Here is a 17,863-nt window from a genome sequence, read left to right on the forward strand (position 1 = left end):
CGACCTCTCTGTGGTGGTGGTCCCCGGAGGGCGCCTTGGTTTACTGAGGAGCTCCGGGAGATGAAGCGCCACAAGAGACGTCTAGAGCGACGTTGGAGGGCCAGTAACTCTGAATCTGACCGATCACTATTAAGAGCCTATCTTAGGACTTATTTAGTGGCGATAAGGGCGGCAAAGCGTGTTCACTTTTCCGCACTTATTGCGTCCGCAGAATCTCGCCCGGCCGCTTTGTTTAGGGTGACCCGCTCCCTTCTTAAAGTGGAGGAGGCGGAGGAACCCTTGCAGGGGAGAGCTGAGGAGTTTGTTCAGTTTCTGTCGGACAAAATCGCTCAGATTCAGAGAGACCTGGACTCCGACTGGGCAGTGCCAGCCGAGTTGCCAGGGGCTGGTCTTAGTCATGTTATCTGGAGCGAGTTTGAGCCTGTGACCCCTGATGAAGTGGACAAGGCCGTGAGGGCAATGAATGCCGCCACCTGTTTATTGGACCCGTGCCCCTCCTGGCTGGTTTCTGCCAGTAGGGAGGTGACACGAGGCTGGCTCCAGGCGATAATCAACGCCTCCTTGATGGAGGGGTCTTTCCCGCAACCTTTAAAGGAAGCGGTGGTGAGGCCCCTCCTCAAGAAGCCTTCCCTGGACCCAGCTGTTTTGAAGAACTTTCGTCCCGTCTCCAACCTCCCCTTTGTGGGGAAGGTTGTAGAGAAGGTGGTGGCGTCTCAACTCTTGCGATCCTTGGAGGAAACCAATTATCTGGACCCTTTTCAATCTGGTTTCAGGCCCGGCTACAGCACTGAGACTGCTTTGGTCGCACTGACCGATGACCTCTGGCGAGCCCGGGATAGGGGTTATTCCTCTATCCTGGTGCTTCTTGACCTCTCAGCGGCTTTCGATACCATCGACCATGGTATCCTTCTGCGTCGTCTCGGAGAGGTGGGGGTGGGCGGCACCGTAGTGGTGGTTCTGGTTCTCCTCCTACCTCTCTGACAGGTCGCAGTTGGTGTTGGCGGGCGGACAGAGATCGACCCCTAGGCGCCTCGATTATGGGGTGCCTCAGGGCTCGGTCCTGTCCCCCCTCCTTTTTAACATCTACATGAAACCGCTGGGTGAGATCATTCGGCGACACGGGGTGAGATATCATCAGTATGCGGATGATACCCAATTGTATATCTCCACCCCGTGTCCTTTCAGTGAAGCAGTTGACGTGATGTGCCGGTGCCTGGAAGATGTGAGGGTCTGGATGGGGGTGAACAGGCTTAGACTCAACCCTGACAAGACCGAGTGGCTCTGGGTCTTGCCTCCCAAAGGCCAACTGGATGGTCCATCTTTAGTCCTGGGGGGGGGCAAATTTACCTCCCTCAGTGCAGGCACGCAACTTGAGTGTCCTCCTGGACTCACAGCTAAATTTGGAACAACATCTATCGGCTGTGGCCAGGGGGACTTTTGCACAGGTTCGCCTAGTGCACCAGTTGCGGCCTTATTTGGACCGGGAGGCTTTACTCACAGTCATTCATGCCCTTGTCACCTCAAGACTGGATTACTGTGACGCGCTCTACATGGGACTACCCTTGAAGGGCGTTCGGAGACTGCAGTTGGTTCAGAACGCAGCCGCGAGAGCGATTGTGGGCGCACCAAGGTACGCCCACGTGCCACCTATCCTCCGCGAGCTGCACTGGCTTCCTATGGGTCTCTGGACGCAATTCAAGGTGTTGGTTATCACCTTCAAAGCCCTTCATGGCATAGGGCCAGGTTACTTACAGGACCGCATTCTGCCGCACAGCTCCCAGAGACCGGTGAGGTCCCATAGATTGGGCCTCCTTCAGGTCCCGTCGGCCAGACAATGTCGGCTGGCGGGCCCTCGGGGAAGGGCCTTTTCTGTGGTGGCTCCGACCTGGTGGAATCAACTTCCCCCCGAGGTTCGAACTACTCCCACCCTGCCGGCCTTTAAGAAAGCCGTTAAAACTCTCCTGTTCCGGCAGGTCTGGGGCTGATGTCCCCGGGGGGCCGGGATATGATCGGACTCGTGGTATGACTGGATTATTTTATTCTTTTATGACTGTTTTTAACCTTGTACGCCGCCCTGAGTCCTTTGGGATTGGGCGGCATATAAATATTTGTAAATAAATAAATAAATACAGGTCCTGATCCATCTGCCAATAATGCCAGCAGAAACCTTCTGTCCCAGAGAAACCGGACGGAAGGAGATAAATAGGGTCTCAGATCTACAAAAAGGCTCTGTGCGCTTCATGTAATGCCGCAGTGCCCTGCGGACGTCCAGTGTGTGCCACTGCCTATCGCTGTGAAAGATACAAAGGTCATTTCTGACTGAGAGAGCAGCCAGCTCAGAGATACGTCTGGTTGACGTGATGGCGATCAAGAACGCAACCTTAAGAGAAGGTTCCACAATGGAACAGTAGACATGGGCTCAAAGGGTGTTTTGTTAGAGTACGAAGGACGTGAGGCAATTCCCAAGGGGGGTACCTGTGTACCACGGGAGGCCTGGTGTTGCATGCACCTTTGATGAAGGCTTGTATTCTGGGATGGTGAGCTAAGTGAACTGAATCAGCACAAGTGAGTAATGTTGACAGGGCCGCCATCTGTCTACGAATAGTCGCAGGGGCCAGGCCTCTGTCCAGACCGTCCAGAAGATAATCTACGATCTGAGGAATGATCAATTTGTAGATATCTAGTTGTCGCCTTCTACACCAATGGCAAAAATTCTTCCAAGTAGAATCATAAATGTGATTGGTCACTGGGTGACGGGAGGCCTGAATCATAGTGATTGCCCGTGATGAGAATAACTCTTGTGTCATGATGCTGCACTCAAGCGCTAAATGTTCAATTGCAACCACTGAGGGTCTGGGTGTTGGAGGACCCCTTGGTGCAAGGACACCCGATGCGAAGGAATCTTCCTCGAGGGAGACCAGGAGAGATTCATCAGATCGGTGACCCAGGGCCTCTGTGATCAGTACGGGACCACAAGGATCACTTCTGCCTGTTCCTGGAGCAGTTTGCGGATGGCCGCTGGAATGAGCGGGAGGGGAGGAAAGGCCTAAAGGAGACCCTGTGGCCACAGAATCTGCAGGGCAGCCATTCCCTCTGCCCTTGGAAGATAATAACGGGAGAAGTACCTGGGGAATTGGGCATTGTTTGATGACGCAAACAGGCCTAAAATCGGATGGCTGGGCCTGCGGGAGATCTCGGCAAGGAGATCTAGATGCAATCCCTTTTCCGAGATGTGTTCGGCCCTGAGAGGGGCCAGGTTGGGCTCTGTCCAGGAGCCCAGTAGCTGTGTTTTGGACATAAGGAACTTGGACCTGGTGTCCCCCTGCCAGTTCATGTGGGGCTTGGACGCCACTTTGTCCGTGAGGATCCATACCTGACGGTCCCTGATCCAGAGCCAGAACTGACGAAGATCTAAATGGATAGCCCTGAGCTCCAGCCAATTGCTGTTGTGTCTCAAGCCTGCGCGGAACCAATGGTCCTGTGCAAACTGAGACCGTAGAAGGGCACCCCAACCGAACAGATGGGCGACCGTCGTGATGGTGGCGTGGTCCAGCTCCTTGAAAGGTGACCCCTTGGACACCGCTTGTGAGAACCACCCTCGTAGATATCTGAGGTGTGGATCGGGAGCCTGACTTGGCGGTCAGATGCGCTGGCATTCGCTCATTGGACTGGCCGGAGGAACCATTAAGGCTCCCGCAAGTTGAGTGTGGCCCAGGGAACTATGGTTATGCCGGAGATCATCTTCCCCAGAAGCTGGGAGAGCCAGAGAAACGGTGTGGCCCTTGTATACCTGACAAACCAGATCCCTGATGCTGACCAACCGCTCCTGGGAGGGATAGACCCTGCACTTTGTGATGTCTATGATGGTTCCCAGGTGCAGAAAACTGATGAGGGAACTGCCTGGCTTTTCTGGAAATTGACCAAGAACCCATGCTGTTGGAGGACCTGAATAGTTAGTTGCACGTCCGACTGAGCTGCCCGGAAGGAGGACGCTTGGGTCAAGATTTCATCCAGTCAACACTGGATGCATACCAGTACCTTCCGTACGTGGGTGGCCAGTACAGCTGGGATCTTGATGAATATCCTGGGAGCCAAGGAGAGGCCAAACCGATAGGCCTTGTACTGGAAATGACTGCCCCGTAAGGGAACCTGAGGAACTGCCGATGAGCTGGAGGGATGGGGATGTGGAGATATGCCTCCATGAGGTCTATTGACGCCAGAGAGTCTCCTTGTCTGATGCCTTCCAGGATGGACTGGAGTGATTGCATCTTGTATGTGATTGCTCTCCATCCTCCTCACAAAAAGGATGGAGCAGAACCCCCTTCCGGTGGTACCGGTTTTATGGCCTGAATCTCTAGAAGATGTTGAATGGCCTCCTGCACGAGTCTCTGTTGTTGATTCCGAGAAATGAGACAAGAGATGAAGCGGTCCAGGGTGCTGACTAGGAACTTCAGGGACAGACCAAACTGGATGGTTTGTGGGACCCAGGCATCCATGAATGTGAGTTTCCACTGATGGAAGAAGTGGGCCAGCCTTCCCCCGATGGGAAGTGCAGTGTAAGAGTCGCTTGGACCTCCTATAGGGGCGACCTGCCCCTCGAAATGGCCCCTTAGTTTGGTTCTGTTGCCGAGCCTGTCACACGGACGGACATATGGCCTGTCCTGCCTGGGTGTGTATGAATGGGAGGGCTGAGTGGCAGTTGAACTTGCTGCCGGCCGAGAGGACTGCCTGTGGACATATGAAGTGGGACATTTGTCGGACCGTTCATTCAAGTGAGCCATGGCCTTCCGCTTGTCCTTGTTTTCCACAAGGTATGGGACCAGGGCCTCCCCAAAAAGATTATAGTCCAGATATGGAGCAGTCACCAGACGCCATTTTGCTTTGGCATCAACCTGCCAGTGTTTCAGCCACAGCATCCTTCTGGCTGTAATGTTGGCTGCAAGGGACCTAGATGCAAAGGTGGCCGACTGAAGCGTTGCATCCGCAGCATACTCAGTGGCCGCCACCATTTTGCTTAGGTTCTGGTGAGTCCAAATGTCCTCAGCAGGGATTTTGGCCTGAAGCTGACGAAGCCATAATAGGGTGGTCCGCACAAAAAAGGATGTGCAAGTGGCCTTTTTAATTGCTCATGCTGCTGATTGATGGGTCTTCCGAAAGGTGTAGTCCCATTTTCTGTCGTCCGCTTTAAGTGCCTCCGACATGTCCCGAGCGACCGCCGTCTGGGATACCAGAGGGGTCCAGGCTTCATCTACCTTGGGAACCTCCAGGGTCTCAGTGAGATCTGTGGAAGTGCTAAAAATCCTTTTATCAGTCTTGCTTACTGAGGGAAGGGAGGAAGGGGAGGGCCACTTACATGGAACGTGATGTTGTGCTGCCACCACTTCAACAAATATCGGATTTGGGCTGGAGTCCGATGTTGCATGCGGCAGAGGGAACTGATCGAGCCCTATGTGTGCCGTTGATGTGGCCTTGTGAAGCAGGGGAAGAAATAGAGTTGGATTGAACAAGCCCCCCGATGGGGAGAGTTCATCCTCCTCTGATAGATTAAATTCGGGCTGCTCCTCACCCTGCAGGGATGAGAATCCGCTCATGGGGGAGTGTGCAGGAGATGTGGGTTCCTGAAATATAGGAAACTCCATAGGAGGGACATAAGGTGACATGCCCAACGTAGAAGTCCCCTGCCCGGATAGATGGAAGGACCGTTCTGCTAGAGCATGGTCCACAACCCTGGATAGCAAGGCCTCAAGGCAGCCATCAGAGAAAATGTCTCCGATGTCTGGTTCCCTGAGGCCTGTGGCCGTTGTCGTGAAGGTGGCCTCTGGAGCTGAACCCGAGATGGTAGCTGTGTGTTGTGACCATTCAGGCGGGAAACTGAGTGTCGTGGGTGTCCCTGTGAGAGACCACACATCCTGGGCCGAGGTTGAAAGACCTAAAGGAAGGTCAAATTCCGAGTCCACCAATTGATCCTTCTTCAATCCAGCCTGTCTCTACGCTCTGGAGAACTCCTTCTCCAGAGCCTGGTGCCTACAGCTGGCTTGCTTTTCCGCCAACTTGGAAGGCTTCTTGAGTGTGTTCTTGGCCTTAGATTTTGGCTTGCCTGCCGCCTCCTGTTCAGAGGAATCGTGGCAGCCGTTACTGGATGGAGAGACAGTGCCCATGGGGTGAGGCATCATGGAGTCCTCCATCCTGGTTGAGCAGTCTCAGGAAAGCTGAGGCGAAGCTCTGACAGGCAAGCCATTGGCGGAAGCGAGATTGGAACAAGTAACAAGACTGTTCTCCCGACCACCTGACCAGCAAAAAAATTTCTCTCTGGGCTTTGGTCACGGCAATTGAGTCAGATACCGAAGGCATGTTTGGGGCCACTCTCTGGGCTCTGCCCGGAGGCCTTAGGTGGCCAGTCAAGGTGCACCAGAAAAAACCTCCAATGAAGGGCGCAGAAGGCCTGAGATGAGGCCTGGCAGAGGCAATGTGAATTCAAAATGGCGGCTTCAGAACAGTATGGTGGCCTGAGAATTTGGGCCTAGTCAGTTAATTATTGGCTGTAAATAATGATACAGTTGATAAGGCCCAATAGTAATCGCTATGCAGGGCTAGAATGGTCTCTCAGCTGTGCTGAAATTAATGGCCTGAAGGTCTGATGGAAACGCCCTGTAACGTTTTGAGGCCTTCAACTAATAAATTGGCTGGTGGCAATGCAAGGCCGACTACGTGGCGCGCCCAAAATGGCGGCCACGGCAAATTCTGTTAAGGCTTCCTGAGATCGATTAGGGGACTACTGTGAAAGCTCCTGTGTCGAAAAGCAGGACTCCAACTAATTTTGCTCAGAAAACTGATTATAAAAGCAGTTTGAATTTTGGGCTCGTCGGCCATCCAAAATGGCGGCCGCAACTTTCGGGCCGTATGAAACGGCCTCCGGAGGCTTGGCAAGGTAAGATTAATCTGTGGGGGTAAGCTGACTGCAGTGCAAAGCGCTGTGCAGGTAAAGCAGAGCTCCAGTTAAAACTTTTCAGAAACTGATTGCAAAGGTGAAGGAAAAACCTCCGTTTGAGTTCTGAGCTCCTCAGCCATCCAAAATGGCGGCCGCAACTTTCAGGCCATTTAAAATGGCCTCTGGAAGTGTCGAGGATGAGGGGGAAGGCTCTGGGGCTGATTGTGGCTGCAGCGCTGAGCGTTGTGCAGAAAAGCCCATGGGGAATTGGAAAAGCAAAAAAAATTTCTCCCCCCCCCCAGAAAAGAGCGGAGAAGTACTTTCCCCCACACACAAACCCAGAGGCCTCAAATCAGCCGATTAGAGGCTGCGCTGATTCCAGCATCTTGGGGGAAAAAATTTGGGGGGGAAATTAACTTTTTTTGAAAGAGAATCACTAATTAGGGAATATAAAATTTAAAAGCAAGGAGAATCCAACAATGGTATCTGACCTGCTAAATGAATTGAAGATCTCTAAACCTGAGAGCCAACCTTGATACGTCTTCAAGAGCTTGAGATCAAGTCAAGACTGGATCTCCTAGCAAGAGGGGGCATGTTAAGTTTGGCTACTTGGTCTCAAGAACAGGCAAACAGTGAAAACCTATTGGTGGATTCTCCATCTCCTGTACTGGAGAACTGCCTGTCTAGGCCTGTGGCGCTGCGCCACAAACTAAATGGAAACAGGTGGATTCTAGATAAAATTCTCCCCCGCTCAGTATACCACACTAGCAAATGGAATCCTGATCCTCAGAGAGTAGAAATGGACCAATAAGCAATGCAATAAGGGGTCACCACGTGACTATTTGAATGTACTTATAGTATCCTTGAAATGCATGAATGTGCTCCCCCCTGGTAAAGGTCTGATACAGCAGACCTAGTCAACAGTAAAGCAGGTCCCAATGGACTGCTAGGAACACGAGGTCCTTACAAGATGGCGTCAACACCTGAAAACATTCAGTCAAAATGGTGGCCGCGCCCTGAACACGTGGTCAAAATGGCGGCCGCACTTTGCAGTCTCCTCTAATAATTGCAATAGCGCCAAAAAGGTCTACCAGACTGCCTGGAAGGGAAAGGCTCTAAGGGTTTCTTCCTAAAATTCCCCCCCCCTTTTGTCACAAATAACTTGCTGTTAGTCGCGCAGCCTCCACTGCGATGCGGCAAACGACTGCTTCCAAAGGAACCTCATGGCATCGAAAGCAACTGAAAACAACTTGCTGTTACGTGGAAGGGAGTCCCTCCGGTTACCCGAGCTCCACGGAAATCCTTATCCTCTGCAATTCAGCTGTTCGGCTGATCAGCGCTCCCGCTGATCAGCTAGATCGGAACCAAAAGCCCCGGTTACGATCGGCCTGGAAATAGATCCCATAGGAGCCTAGTGGGCTCATAGAGCCTAGAGGCCAGATCAATCCTCAAATAACTTCAGCAACTTGGATCTAAATTTAGAAACAAGCACCAAAATTTAGAGATCGTTGAATTTAAATGAATCCAATTAGTGAATCAATCAAATTAATTAATCAACCTAAACTGACTGAGGAGCCTGAGATTTTGTGTCCTATTGAGCTAGACTAAGTCAAAAAACTGGAAAGACACACTCAGAGGGAGGCGTGGCTAAAATTTGACTTAGTCTCTTCTGAGCAGGAAGGCTGAGATTACCCACCGGTGGATTCTACAGGCATCATGCTGGAGAAAGTAACAATTACTGTTTGGCCTTCTATGTATGAGATCTTCTGTCTTAATATTGATCTACCTTGATCTAGCCCTAAAAGTCAAAACAGCCTCACTGGAAAAGCCATAGTGGCTGAGCTTCTTTTGGATAGCTGTTTCTCAAGACAATTTAGAACAATTAATCAGTGGAACAACTTGCCTCAAGAATTACTGGATGCTCCAACAAAGAAAGTTTTTAAGAAGAGACTGGACAACCATTTGTCTGAAATGGTATAGGGGTTGGACTAGAAGACCTCCAAGGTCCCTTCCAGTTCTGTTATTCTTGTCAATCTTAGTCAGTTCACTGGAACTGGGATACAGTTTTAGTTAGTAGAGATATTTATCCAGAGATTGGATTCAGGCTTACTAACTCCTGCTTCCCATGGTCTCAACTCTAAAAGGGGTAGAGCTCTCTGCTCTTTTGCTGCCAGTTACTAACCTTTGGATTTTTACAGCCCAGATATAATAGCACTAATTACATAGTACAAATAATAGCACACTTAAGGTGGCTGCTGCACTTACCTGCAGTTTGCTTCCCATTGCCATATGCTGCTGTCCTCACCAGATATACCACCCTATACAAGTGCCATGATTCTCCTAATGTGCACTAGCATGAGGTCTATGAATTGCTAGGCTACCTTCCACTAAACCACTTCTGCATTTTCAAAGAAAGCCACAAAGCTAGGAATGACCATATCTAGCAAACAAAAATGTAACTATATTTGCAGTGTTTAAAACAAAGTTGTATAAGTTATGCAATGCATACATTATCTTCTATAATGTGTGAATGGGGAAGTTGGAGAGGATGTTAATATAGTTTCAGCTTTCTAGGAAAATGAAGGGGACTGTTACTATATTGCCACTAAAAGAGATTTCTTAAGGTAGTCTTGTTCGAATGGGGCTCTGCAGATTCCATGAGAAATCACTAAAGGATGTGTTAGAGATTGTGACCAGGAGGTAGGGTGAAAATAATTTTTCCACTATGCTAGCACTAGCAGTGGTGCAATTTTTTCGCTACCAACCTTACACCTTTTGTTATAATTATCACAAAACATGGATAGTTTTGGTTACAATGAATTCTACCAGGAAATGTTCTTATTTTTTTGAGATTTTTAATCCAAGGATTCCCAGAGAGCTGAACATTATTTCAAGAATTCCTCCACACTAAAGAGTTATGAAGGAATGCTGTAAACATATTCCAGAGGGTCTATTTTATAATTGGGAAAAAAATTCCTAAACCCTATGTCTAAAATAATACAGTGAACTATTTTGTGGATGTAGCAAGCCGTGAGTTGCCGGATAAACAAGATTCTTTCAAAGTAGCTTTACCCAACTTGGAACTCTTTTAAGATGGACGACAACATTTATTGTCCTCAGCCAATAATACCATCTTGGCTGGAAATAAAGGAAACTGAAGTCAATATATGTGTAAGGATGAATGTTTGGGGAAGGCTGTTTTAAAGCATGATGACAGAGCTGTAAGGAATTCTTCAGCTTAATACTATTACCATATTTGGCATTCCTTGTTCTGGACTTTATTATCTACAAACAGGAAGTGTCTGTTGCAACACTAAACATAAAGTTTAGAATTCAACTTTTGAAAGTTTACTGAATTCATACTTTGTAAAAGACCTGTCCAGTTGTCATATACATTTCACATGACTGAAGTTTCCTTCTAAAAAAGTAAGTGTCTTTTGCAGTTCCACCCACAGGATTCTGTTTTACGTGGGTTCATAACTAGTAAATTGTAAGATTAACGTCTATTTGAATAAGTTCTTTATCTGGCCAGGAAAAGGAAAGAAATTTTGTGACAGATTGCACTGGTCACTCTACTGAATGATCTGCATCATGACCTGGATGGGGCAAGCATGACCTTCATAGTATTAGTAGTGGCTTTTGATATAGAATTGACTATCCTTTTTTATACAGTAATTTTAATAAACATTATATTTATTCCCTTTCCAGCACTGATATTGTTACCTAGTTTGGGTAATGAAATGTCTACAAGCTGAGAGAGCACCAAAAACCCCTCATGTTAACTCTGAGATACAAATATTCTTCTTTATTGACTATATAGTCTTATATTTTTGGAAATTTTATTTTTATTTTTTAGCATTGGATTTAGGATTCAAAGGTGTTTAGATATATTTTTCTAATAAAAATAAAATAAATAAAATAAAATAGATTGAATTTCTTTTCAAAACAAAATGCTACAATCAGAACTACAAATTAAAAAAAGCTGGGCATTGGCCTCTCACTATGACTTCCACTTACAAATCTAGAAGGATCTCTAAGTCCACAAACACTCTTAAGTCATGAAGCACCACCCTGATAGACAGAGCCTGCCCATCAAGGAGTAGCAGTGATGATTACAAAGGACCCCAAACTATCAACAGCAACTAAGATATAACATTAAATTGTAGTCTGCTCTCTTCAATACAAACCAGGAACAAGCAGCAATAGCAATTTCCCAATATGTGGTGATGTACAATTGGGTATCATAAGTGTTCTGATGATACCCCACCCTGATAACCTCTTCCAGTTACTTTATATAAATGTTAAAAAGCAGGAGAGACAGGACTAGCCTTTATGCATACCACAGATCATGGGCACTGGGCTGGTCTCTCCTCCCCCCACCTATACAGATTAAAGCTACCCACTAGGGCAGGGGTAGGCAACTCAAAACACTTAAAGAGCCACTTGGACCCGTTTCCCACCAAAAACAAAACACTGGGAGCCGCAAAACCCTTTTGATATCTAAAATGAAGATAACACTGTATATATCCTTTTTTACCTTTATTATAGGTGTGTGTGTGTTTGTGTGTGTGTGTTTGTGTGTGTATGTATGTGTGTGTGTGTGTATATATGTATATGTATATGTATATGTATATATGTATGTGTATACACACACACACACACACACACACACACAGGTAAAAAAAGGATATATGCAGTGTTATCTTCATTTTAGATGTCAAAAGGGTCTCTCTCTCTCTCTCTGTCTCTCTCTCCCTCCCTCTCTATCTGCCTTTGGTCTGCCACTCCTCTTCCCCTGCTCTCTTTCTCTCTCTCTCTCTCTCTCTCTTTCCTCTCTCCCTCCCTCTCTCTCTCTTTCTCCCCCCCCTCCTATCTGCTGCTCACCTGGCAAGCTTCAAGCTGTTGTCCAACAAGCAACCTCGTCTCTTTTATGACTCATGGACTTCAACTCCCAGAATTCCTGAGTCAGCCTAGCTGGGCCAGCTAGCTCTCTCCTGCCCTTCCTGCTTCCTGCTTCCTGCAGAGATGCAGCAAAGGGAGGAGCTCCGCCCAGTAAGCTTTTCAGCTCCTCGGAGAATACTGTGAGTGCACTCTCTTTTACACATACACACAGACACACACACACACACACAAAAACACAAACACACACACACACACAGAGAGAGAGAGAGAGAAGCAGGGAAGCGCAATTGCCTCTCTCTGTCTCTGTCTCTCTCTGCAAAGGCAGAGGAGGCTGGGAGCCACAGGGGAAGGCTCAAAGAGCCACATGCGGCTCCGGAGCCGCAGGTTGCCGACCTGTGCACTAGGGTATATATGGAACCCTTGCAAGACAACACCTGTTTTTCCTAATCTTCATAAGCAGTCCAAAAACATACCATAGGCCAACTTCCAAAGAAGAAAAGGTGGACTGAAGATGGGTCTATGAAAAGCAGAATTGGTACCTGTGGCAGCATGAAGGGCCAGTGAGTAGACCAACTCTTCTGTTATTTCTCTCTAGGAAAGAAGAGGACTTGAGATCACCCACAAGTGTTCCAGAGAGCTGTTCTTGTGAGGAGACTGAAAGACAGTAGTCTCTGAAAGATTTATAGCTCTGGGAGATGAGGGAATAACCATCTTGTTAAAATCGTGATCAGCCCCTCTGAAAGGACATTAGGTTTATAAACTTCCATTTCTAATTACTTTCAGAAATTGCTTATTAATTGCTTTTCAACTATTGGGAATTTTTGTACTGTTCTGAGAGGTCTAACAGCACTGGGTAAGTGTTCCTTCAATCCTTAACAAAAAAAAACTTTTAAGTATAAGTTATATAGCTTATTTTTTTAATAAACAGCAAAAGGATGATTAAAACTTTGATTTTAGAAGTTTATAAATGGACTAAGGGTCCAGATAAATTTGAAATAAGATTTTGGAATTAATTATAAAGAACTCTCCCCATAGGAAACTGCTTTTGTTTTGAATTTAAACAATCATTAAAGGGTAAGACTGTAAAAATTGAACACCTGAGGGTGTTCAAATAAAGGAGAAGAACACTCAAACTGAATGTACAATTATAGAATGAAGCAAAGTATTATAACATTGGGCAAACTGAAGGACATTTTTGAACAATGAATTCAGAAGTTAATATTAATAGTATCTGCCTCTAGCTGATGTCTTAATAAATAAAAAGGATATATACACAACAAATCAAGAAAGAGTGACCTGAGTCATAATCCCTATATTGGGTTTAGAAAAAAGACTTGTTAAAGGTTTGAAATTTTTTGCGAAAATGGACAAAGAAAAAAAATGAAAAGAAATCAAGTTCTATGATATTGTTTGAAGGGACTAAAGATTACGATTGTTAGAAATAAAAGGAACGTAAAGTTGATGTACTTGATCAAAATTAAAATAACTAAGGTAACTCTTAATGGACTTTTGCTGATATCAGAACTGAAGTAATTTATTATTAATAATTAAATTAAATTATTATTAATAATTTATTAATTTGTTTACAGATAAGAGATAGAATGTGGGAAGAGGGAATCATTTGTTGTATTTTAAGAGAAATAGATAAGTTGTTAAAATTGTTTATACTTGTGACAAATGTGGGCAATCACTTCTTTATAATTTTTTTATTACATTCTTATTTTTCTTTTTTCTATCTTTTCCCTTTTTTCTATACCTTCTATTATTTTCATTTATTCTAGTTTTTTTCAACTTGTATTAGTTTTCACTGTTGTAATTATACTATTTAATAAAATTACTGTATAAAAAGGATATCATAGTCAATTGTATATCAAAAGCCACTACTAATACTAGGAATGTCATACTTCCCCATCCAGCTCATAATCCAGGTCATGTAGTAGAGTGACCAGTGGAATCTGTCACAAAATCAGGCCTTAACCCTGCCAGAAAAGGGTCCAGATAATCCATTTTTAGAGTGTTGCAAAGTTGATCCATGCAAAATCTAAAACGGAGGTTCATTAAAACTTCCTGTGATGGGCAATGATACAATCCACTTCAGAGTATGGCATAGGATGTTCAACACTCTAAAAACTAGAAAGGAGGATGTTGGATACTTAGAATGGAATGAAAAGGAAGACTCATCTTGCAAAAGATTTCTCTCATGTTAATGTAATAAAACTATATTTTTACTACTCTGAAAGTTATGCTTCTTTTGGATGTTGTAGATTTCTTTTAGGAAGGTAATACTATCATTACCTTCTGTCATTGTATAATGGCTTTTCTTTTGCCATCTCCCTTCCAAATATTTGGCTTAGATAGGTTTATTTTCAGTGTCACGGTTTCTTGGGGATTAGGTACCAAAAAAATAGAAGAATAGGAAGATAAGAGAAAAGGGTCAGGCTTTATTGCCATTACTTTCTCTTTAAGTTTGAAAAAACATATTGTGCTAATTTGCTCTGTCTTGGGGGTCTTTTTCGGATTACGTCTAAGAAACATCTGTTCTCATAGAAGCAACATTGCTTTAGTCACCTTTCTTATTCATTACTTTGTAATAAAAATAGTACTGGCGTATTTAGCTCCTTAAAACTGTGGTATTTGCTAAATATAATTACAGAATTATTGAAAAAAAATAGGTTGTATCGATAAAAGTAGACTTTTTGTTCCTATGTTGATAGACTTACAATTTTGATAGAGTGATTGTTTGCTGATACGGTACAAATGAGTACCACTGACTAGGACACAATAGATTAAGAAAGCTTGGTTTAGCTAAACAGTAGCACTTAAAAGCAGTATCATACATATTAAAAAGGAGACCCTCTATGTCCTGAAGTGGATATGACTGGAATGCATCTGCATCTGTAGATAACCAGTGAAAGCTTGCTAATATATTGGTTCTTAGGTATTTCTATCTAGTATCCTACAAAACGTGAATTATTTTCCTGAGAAGGTCATTTAGTCTCCCATCTTTTCAATTAAACTTCTTAATGTTAAAATTTATTTTCCACTTCTCTTCTGCAGTGCAAAAGGTAGTAGCTCAGTAAGCTATAGCTTACATTAAGTCTATTGTGGGAGTCACATCATGGGCTATATAAAACTAGTTGAGAAAGAGCCTTAACTTACAATTCTAGGTTTTATAGAGTTGAAATAATATCTTCTATTAAACAAGGAAATTTAGTACCAAGTCTGAGTGTTTGTTTTCTAGAATCATAGTTATACTTCACTAATCAGTAATCTACTAAGCAATTCCTTACCTTTTGTATCTGTTTCCAATTGCTCTAGATGTGTCCTGTTAAAATATATTTAAAAAACATAATTAAGTATCTAATATTTATAACTGCTGATTTATAATTATTGTATAACTTAAAACAATTGGCGATGTGTGCCTTATATGTCTCAGAATACCATTCTTTGGTCAATATAAATATTCAGTAATGACCACTTACAGTGAGATACTGCTTCACAATCATGAAGATTTTTACAAAATGATCCAATACACTTTGGCCCACAGAGCCCAAGGGAAATTTTAAAATTCTGCCGAGAATTGTTTCCAGAACAATTCCATAGACAGAGGAGTTTACATACTAGAAATATAAAGAGCAATGAACAGAAATTATTCTGAGGCTTAACTCTAGAGCAGCATCTTTGATATAGTGGTATTAATGAGAAATTATATTGTATAAAGGAAGAAGGGAATAAATATAACTTATTGTTGTTCATTTATATTCCAGCTTTGCCTTGAATTGAACTCAAAGCAACTTATAAAAACATCCCAAAGTGAAAGATATAGATAGGCACAATATATATGACATTTAAATATATCATATAATAATAGGACATATTTGTAGCTTGGGTTTTAGATTTTGGCTGTAGTTTATTCTCCAAGCTTGTTTTCATATAATTCCTGGACGTTTCATTACTAAACTAGGTAACATCATCAGCCCATATAACTTTGAAATAATAGGAAATAAAAACCAATCAGCTGCTCGGAATTCAAATATAGCTCCAAACAACTGACCACACTGGCACACAAGACGCTTATAAGCTAAAGAGAATAGGACAAGAGAATCCTGCTGATGATGTTACCTAGTTTGGTAACAAAACATTCAGGAATTATATTAATTCTGTGTGTGTGTGTGTGTGTGTGTGTGTGTGTGTGTGTGTGTGTATTCCAACTCAGCAAATCATTATTTATGAAAAGACTCACTTAACAACTGTCTTGCTTAGCCACAGAAATTTTGGGCTCAATTATGTCATATCTTGAGGACTACCTATATTAACAGATAGAAACTCTTGAAATAACCAATTCAAAGGCAAAATATTGTGTACTATCAATAAGGGAATGCTCTAGTAAGGTGGTTGTTGTGGGTTATAACAGTTAACTGATTTTTATTTATGTGAATTTTAATCACTTAATTTAATTAATATAATCAGAATATTCACAGAGTGCACTAATAAATGTAATACTTAAATCCTGGTCTAAAACCACAATAACATTTGATTTTTTATTGTTTTTATCAGAAAGTAGTTACATGTTGGTGTATCTATGCATTATCTTCACCCCTACTTATATTTCAGCCTTGACATCTCTTTCAGTTGGAAAAGTGATCTAATCCTTAAAAAATCTGCTTATTGGACATAGTATACTCCAAAAGTGGTGTTAGGTACTCTTGATTCATCCTATAACTCTCAGAGTGCTATGCCATTTTATCGTATCCTTCATGATAGTACACAAACGCTTCTTTGGGTTTTCACAAAGAGCTGCTATAAATTAATTCAGAAGGAAGAGGCAATAACCAAAGTTATGAGGACAAAATAAATATAAGTTGTAATAAGATTTCCATATCATATAATAATAATAATAACAATAACAATAACAATAACAATAACAATAACAATAACAATAATAATAATAATAATAATAATAATAATAATAATAATAATAAAGTTGGAAGGGACCTTGGAGGTCATCTGGTCCAACCCCCTGCTCAGGCAGGAAACCCTACACCATTTCAAACAAATGGCCATCCAGTCTCTTCTTAAAAACGTCCAGTGTTGGAGCATTCACCACCTCTGGAGGCAGGTTGTTTTACTGGTTAATTGTTCTAACTATCAGGAAGTTTCTCCTTAGTTCTAGGTTGCTTCTCTCCTTGATTAGTTTCCATCCGTTGCTTCTTGTCCTGCCTTCAGGCGCCTTGGAAAATAGCTTCACTCCCTCTTCTTTGTGGCAGCTCCTGAGATACTGGAACACTGCTATCATGTCCCCCCTCGTCCTTCTCTTCATTAAACTAGACATAACCAATTCCAGCAGCCGTTCCTTATATGCTTTAGCCTCCAGTCCCCTAATCATCTTTGTTGCTCTTCTCTGTACTCTTTCTAGAGTCTCAATATCTTTTTTACATCGTGGTGACCAAAACTGGATGCAGTATTCCAAGTGTGGCCTTACCAAGGCATTGAAGAGTGGTATTAATACTTCACGTGATCTTGATTCTATCCCTCTGTTAATGCAGCCTAGCACTGTGTTGGCCTTTTTGGCAGCTGCAGCACACTGCTGGCTCATATTTAAGTGATTGTTCACTAGGACTCCGAGGTCCCTCTCACAGTTACTACTATTGAGCAAGGTACTGAATTTCATTTTGTTAGATAGCTCCCAGTGTTCAAGTCTGTCCAGATCCTCCTGTATCTTAAGCCTGTCTTCTGGAGTGTTGGCTATTCCTGCCAGCTTGGTGTCAGCTGCAAATTTGATGATTTCCCCATCTATCCCCCAATGTAACATTGGCACTAAAATCTGTCAAAATAAGAGTTAAAGATATTTGTAGATATGTATTATAACATCTCACCTGTAATATATATGAAGCATTTGGATCTGAAATAGTGGATTCATTTTGTATTGTATTTTGTTGTGTGATTGCATCTTCTCTTTTACGTTCTTTTTGTCCTGCTTCATCATCATCATATTCATCCAAACTCTAAAATAAAACAAATCAGTGTTTTCAA

At 43.6% G+C, this 17,863-nt stretch overlaps 1 protein-coding gene across 3 annotated transcripts in view; it reads right to left on the reverse strand.

Moving 5' to 3' along the window:
* Window positions 1-17,863, reverse strand: part of PAWR (pro-apoptotic WT1 regulator) — a 78,160-nt gene that overhangs the window by 27,528 nt on the left and 32,769 nt on the right. For all 3 annotated transcript variants that reach the window (XM_039362924.1, XM_039362922.1, XM_039362923.1), the window contains 2 exons: window positions 17,707-17,835; window positions 15,121-15,155 (listed from right to left, as the gene is read on the reverse strand). In XM_039362924.1, the coding sequence (XP_039218858.1) occupies window positions 15,121-15,155; window positions 17,707-17,835 (164 nt within the window). The remainder of the gene's footprint in view (window positions 1-15,120; window positions 15,156-17,706; window positions 17,836-17,863) is intronic.

This window comes from Crotalus tigris, unplaced genomic scaffold (genome assembly GCF_016545835.1).
Source record: "Crotalus tigris isolate CLP2741 ecotype Arizona unplaced genomic scaffold, ASM1654583v1 scf7180000019496.3020429, whole genome shotgun sequence".
In the NCBI taxonomy this organism is placed as follows: Eukaryota; Metazoa; Chordata; class Lepidosauria; order Squamata; family Viperidae; genus Crotalus; species Crotalus tigris.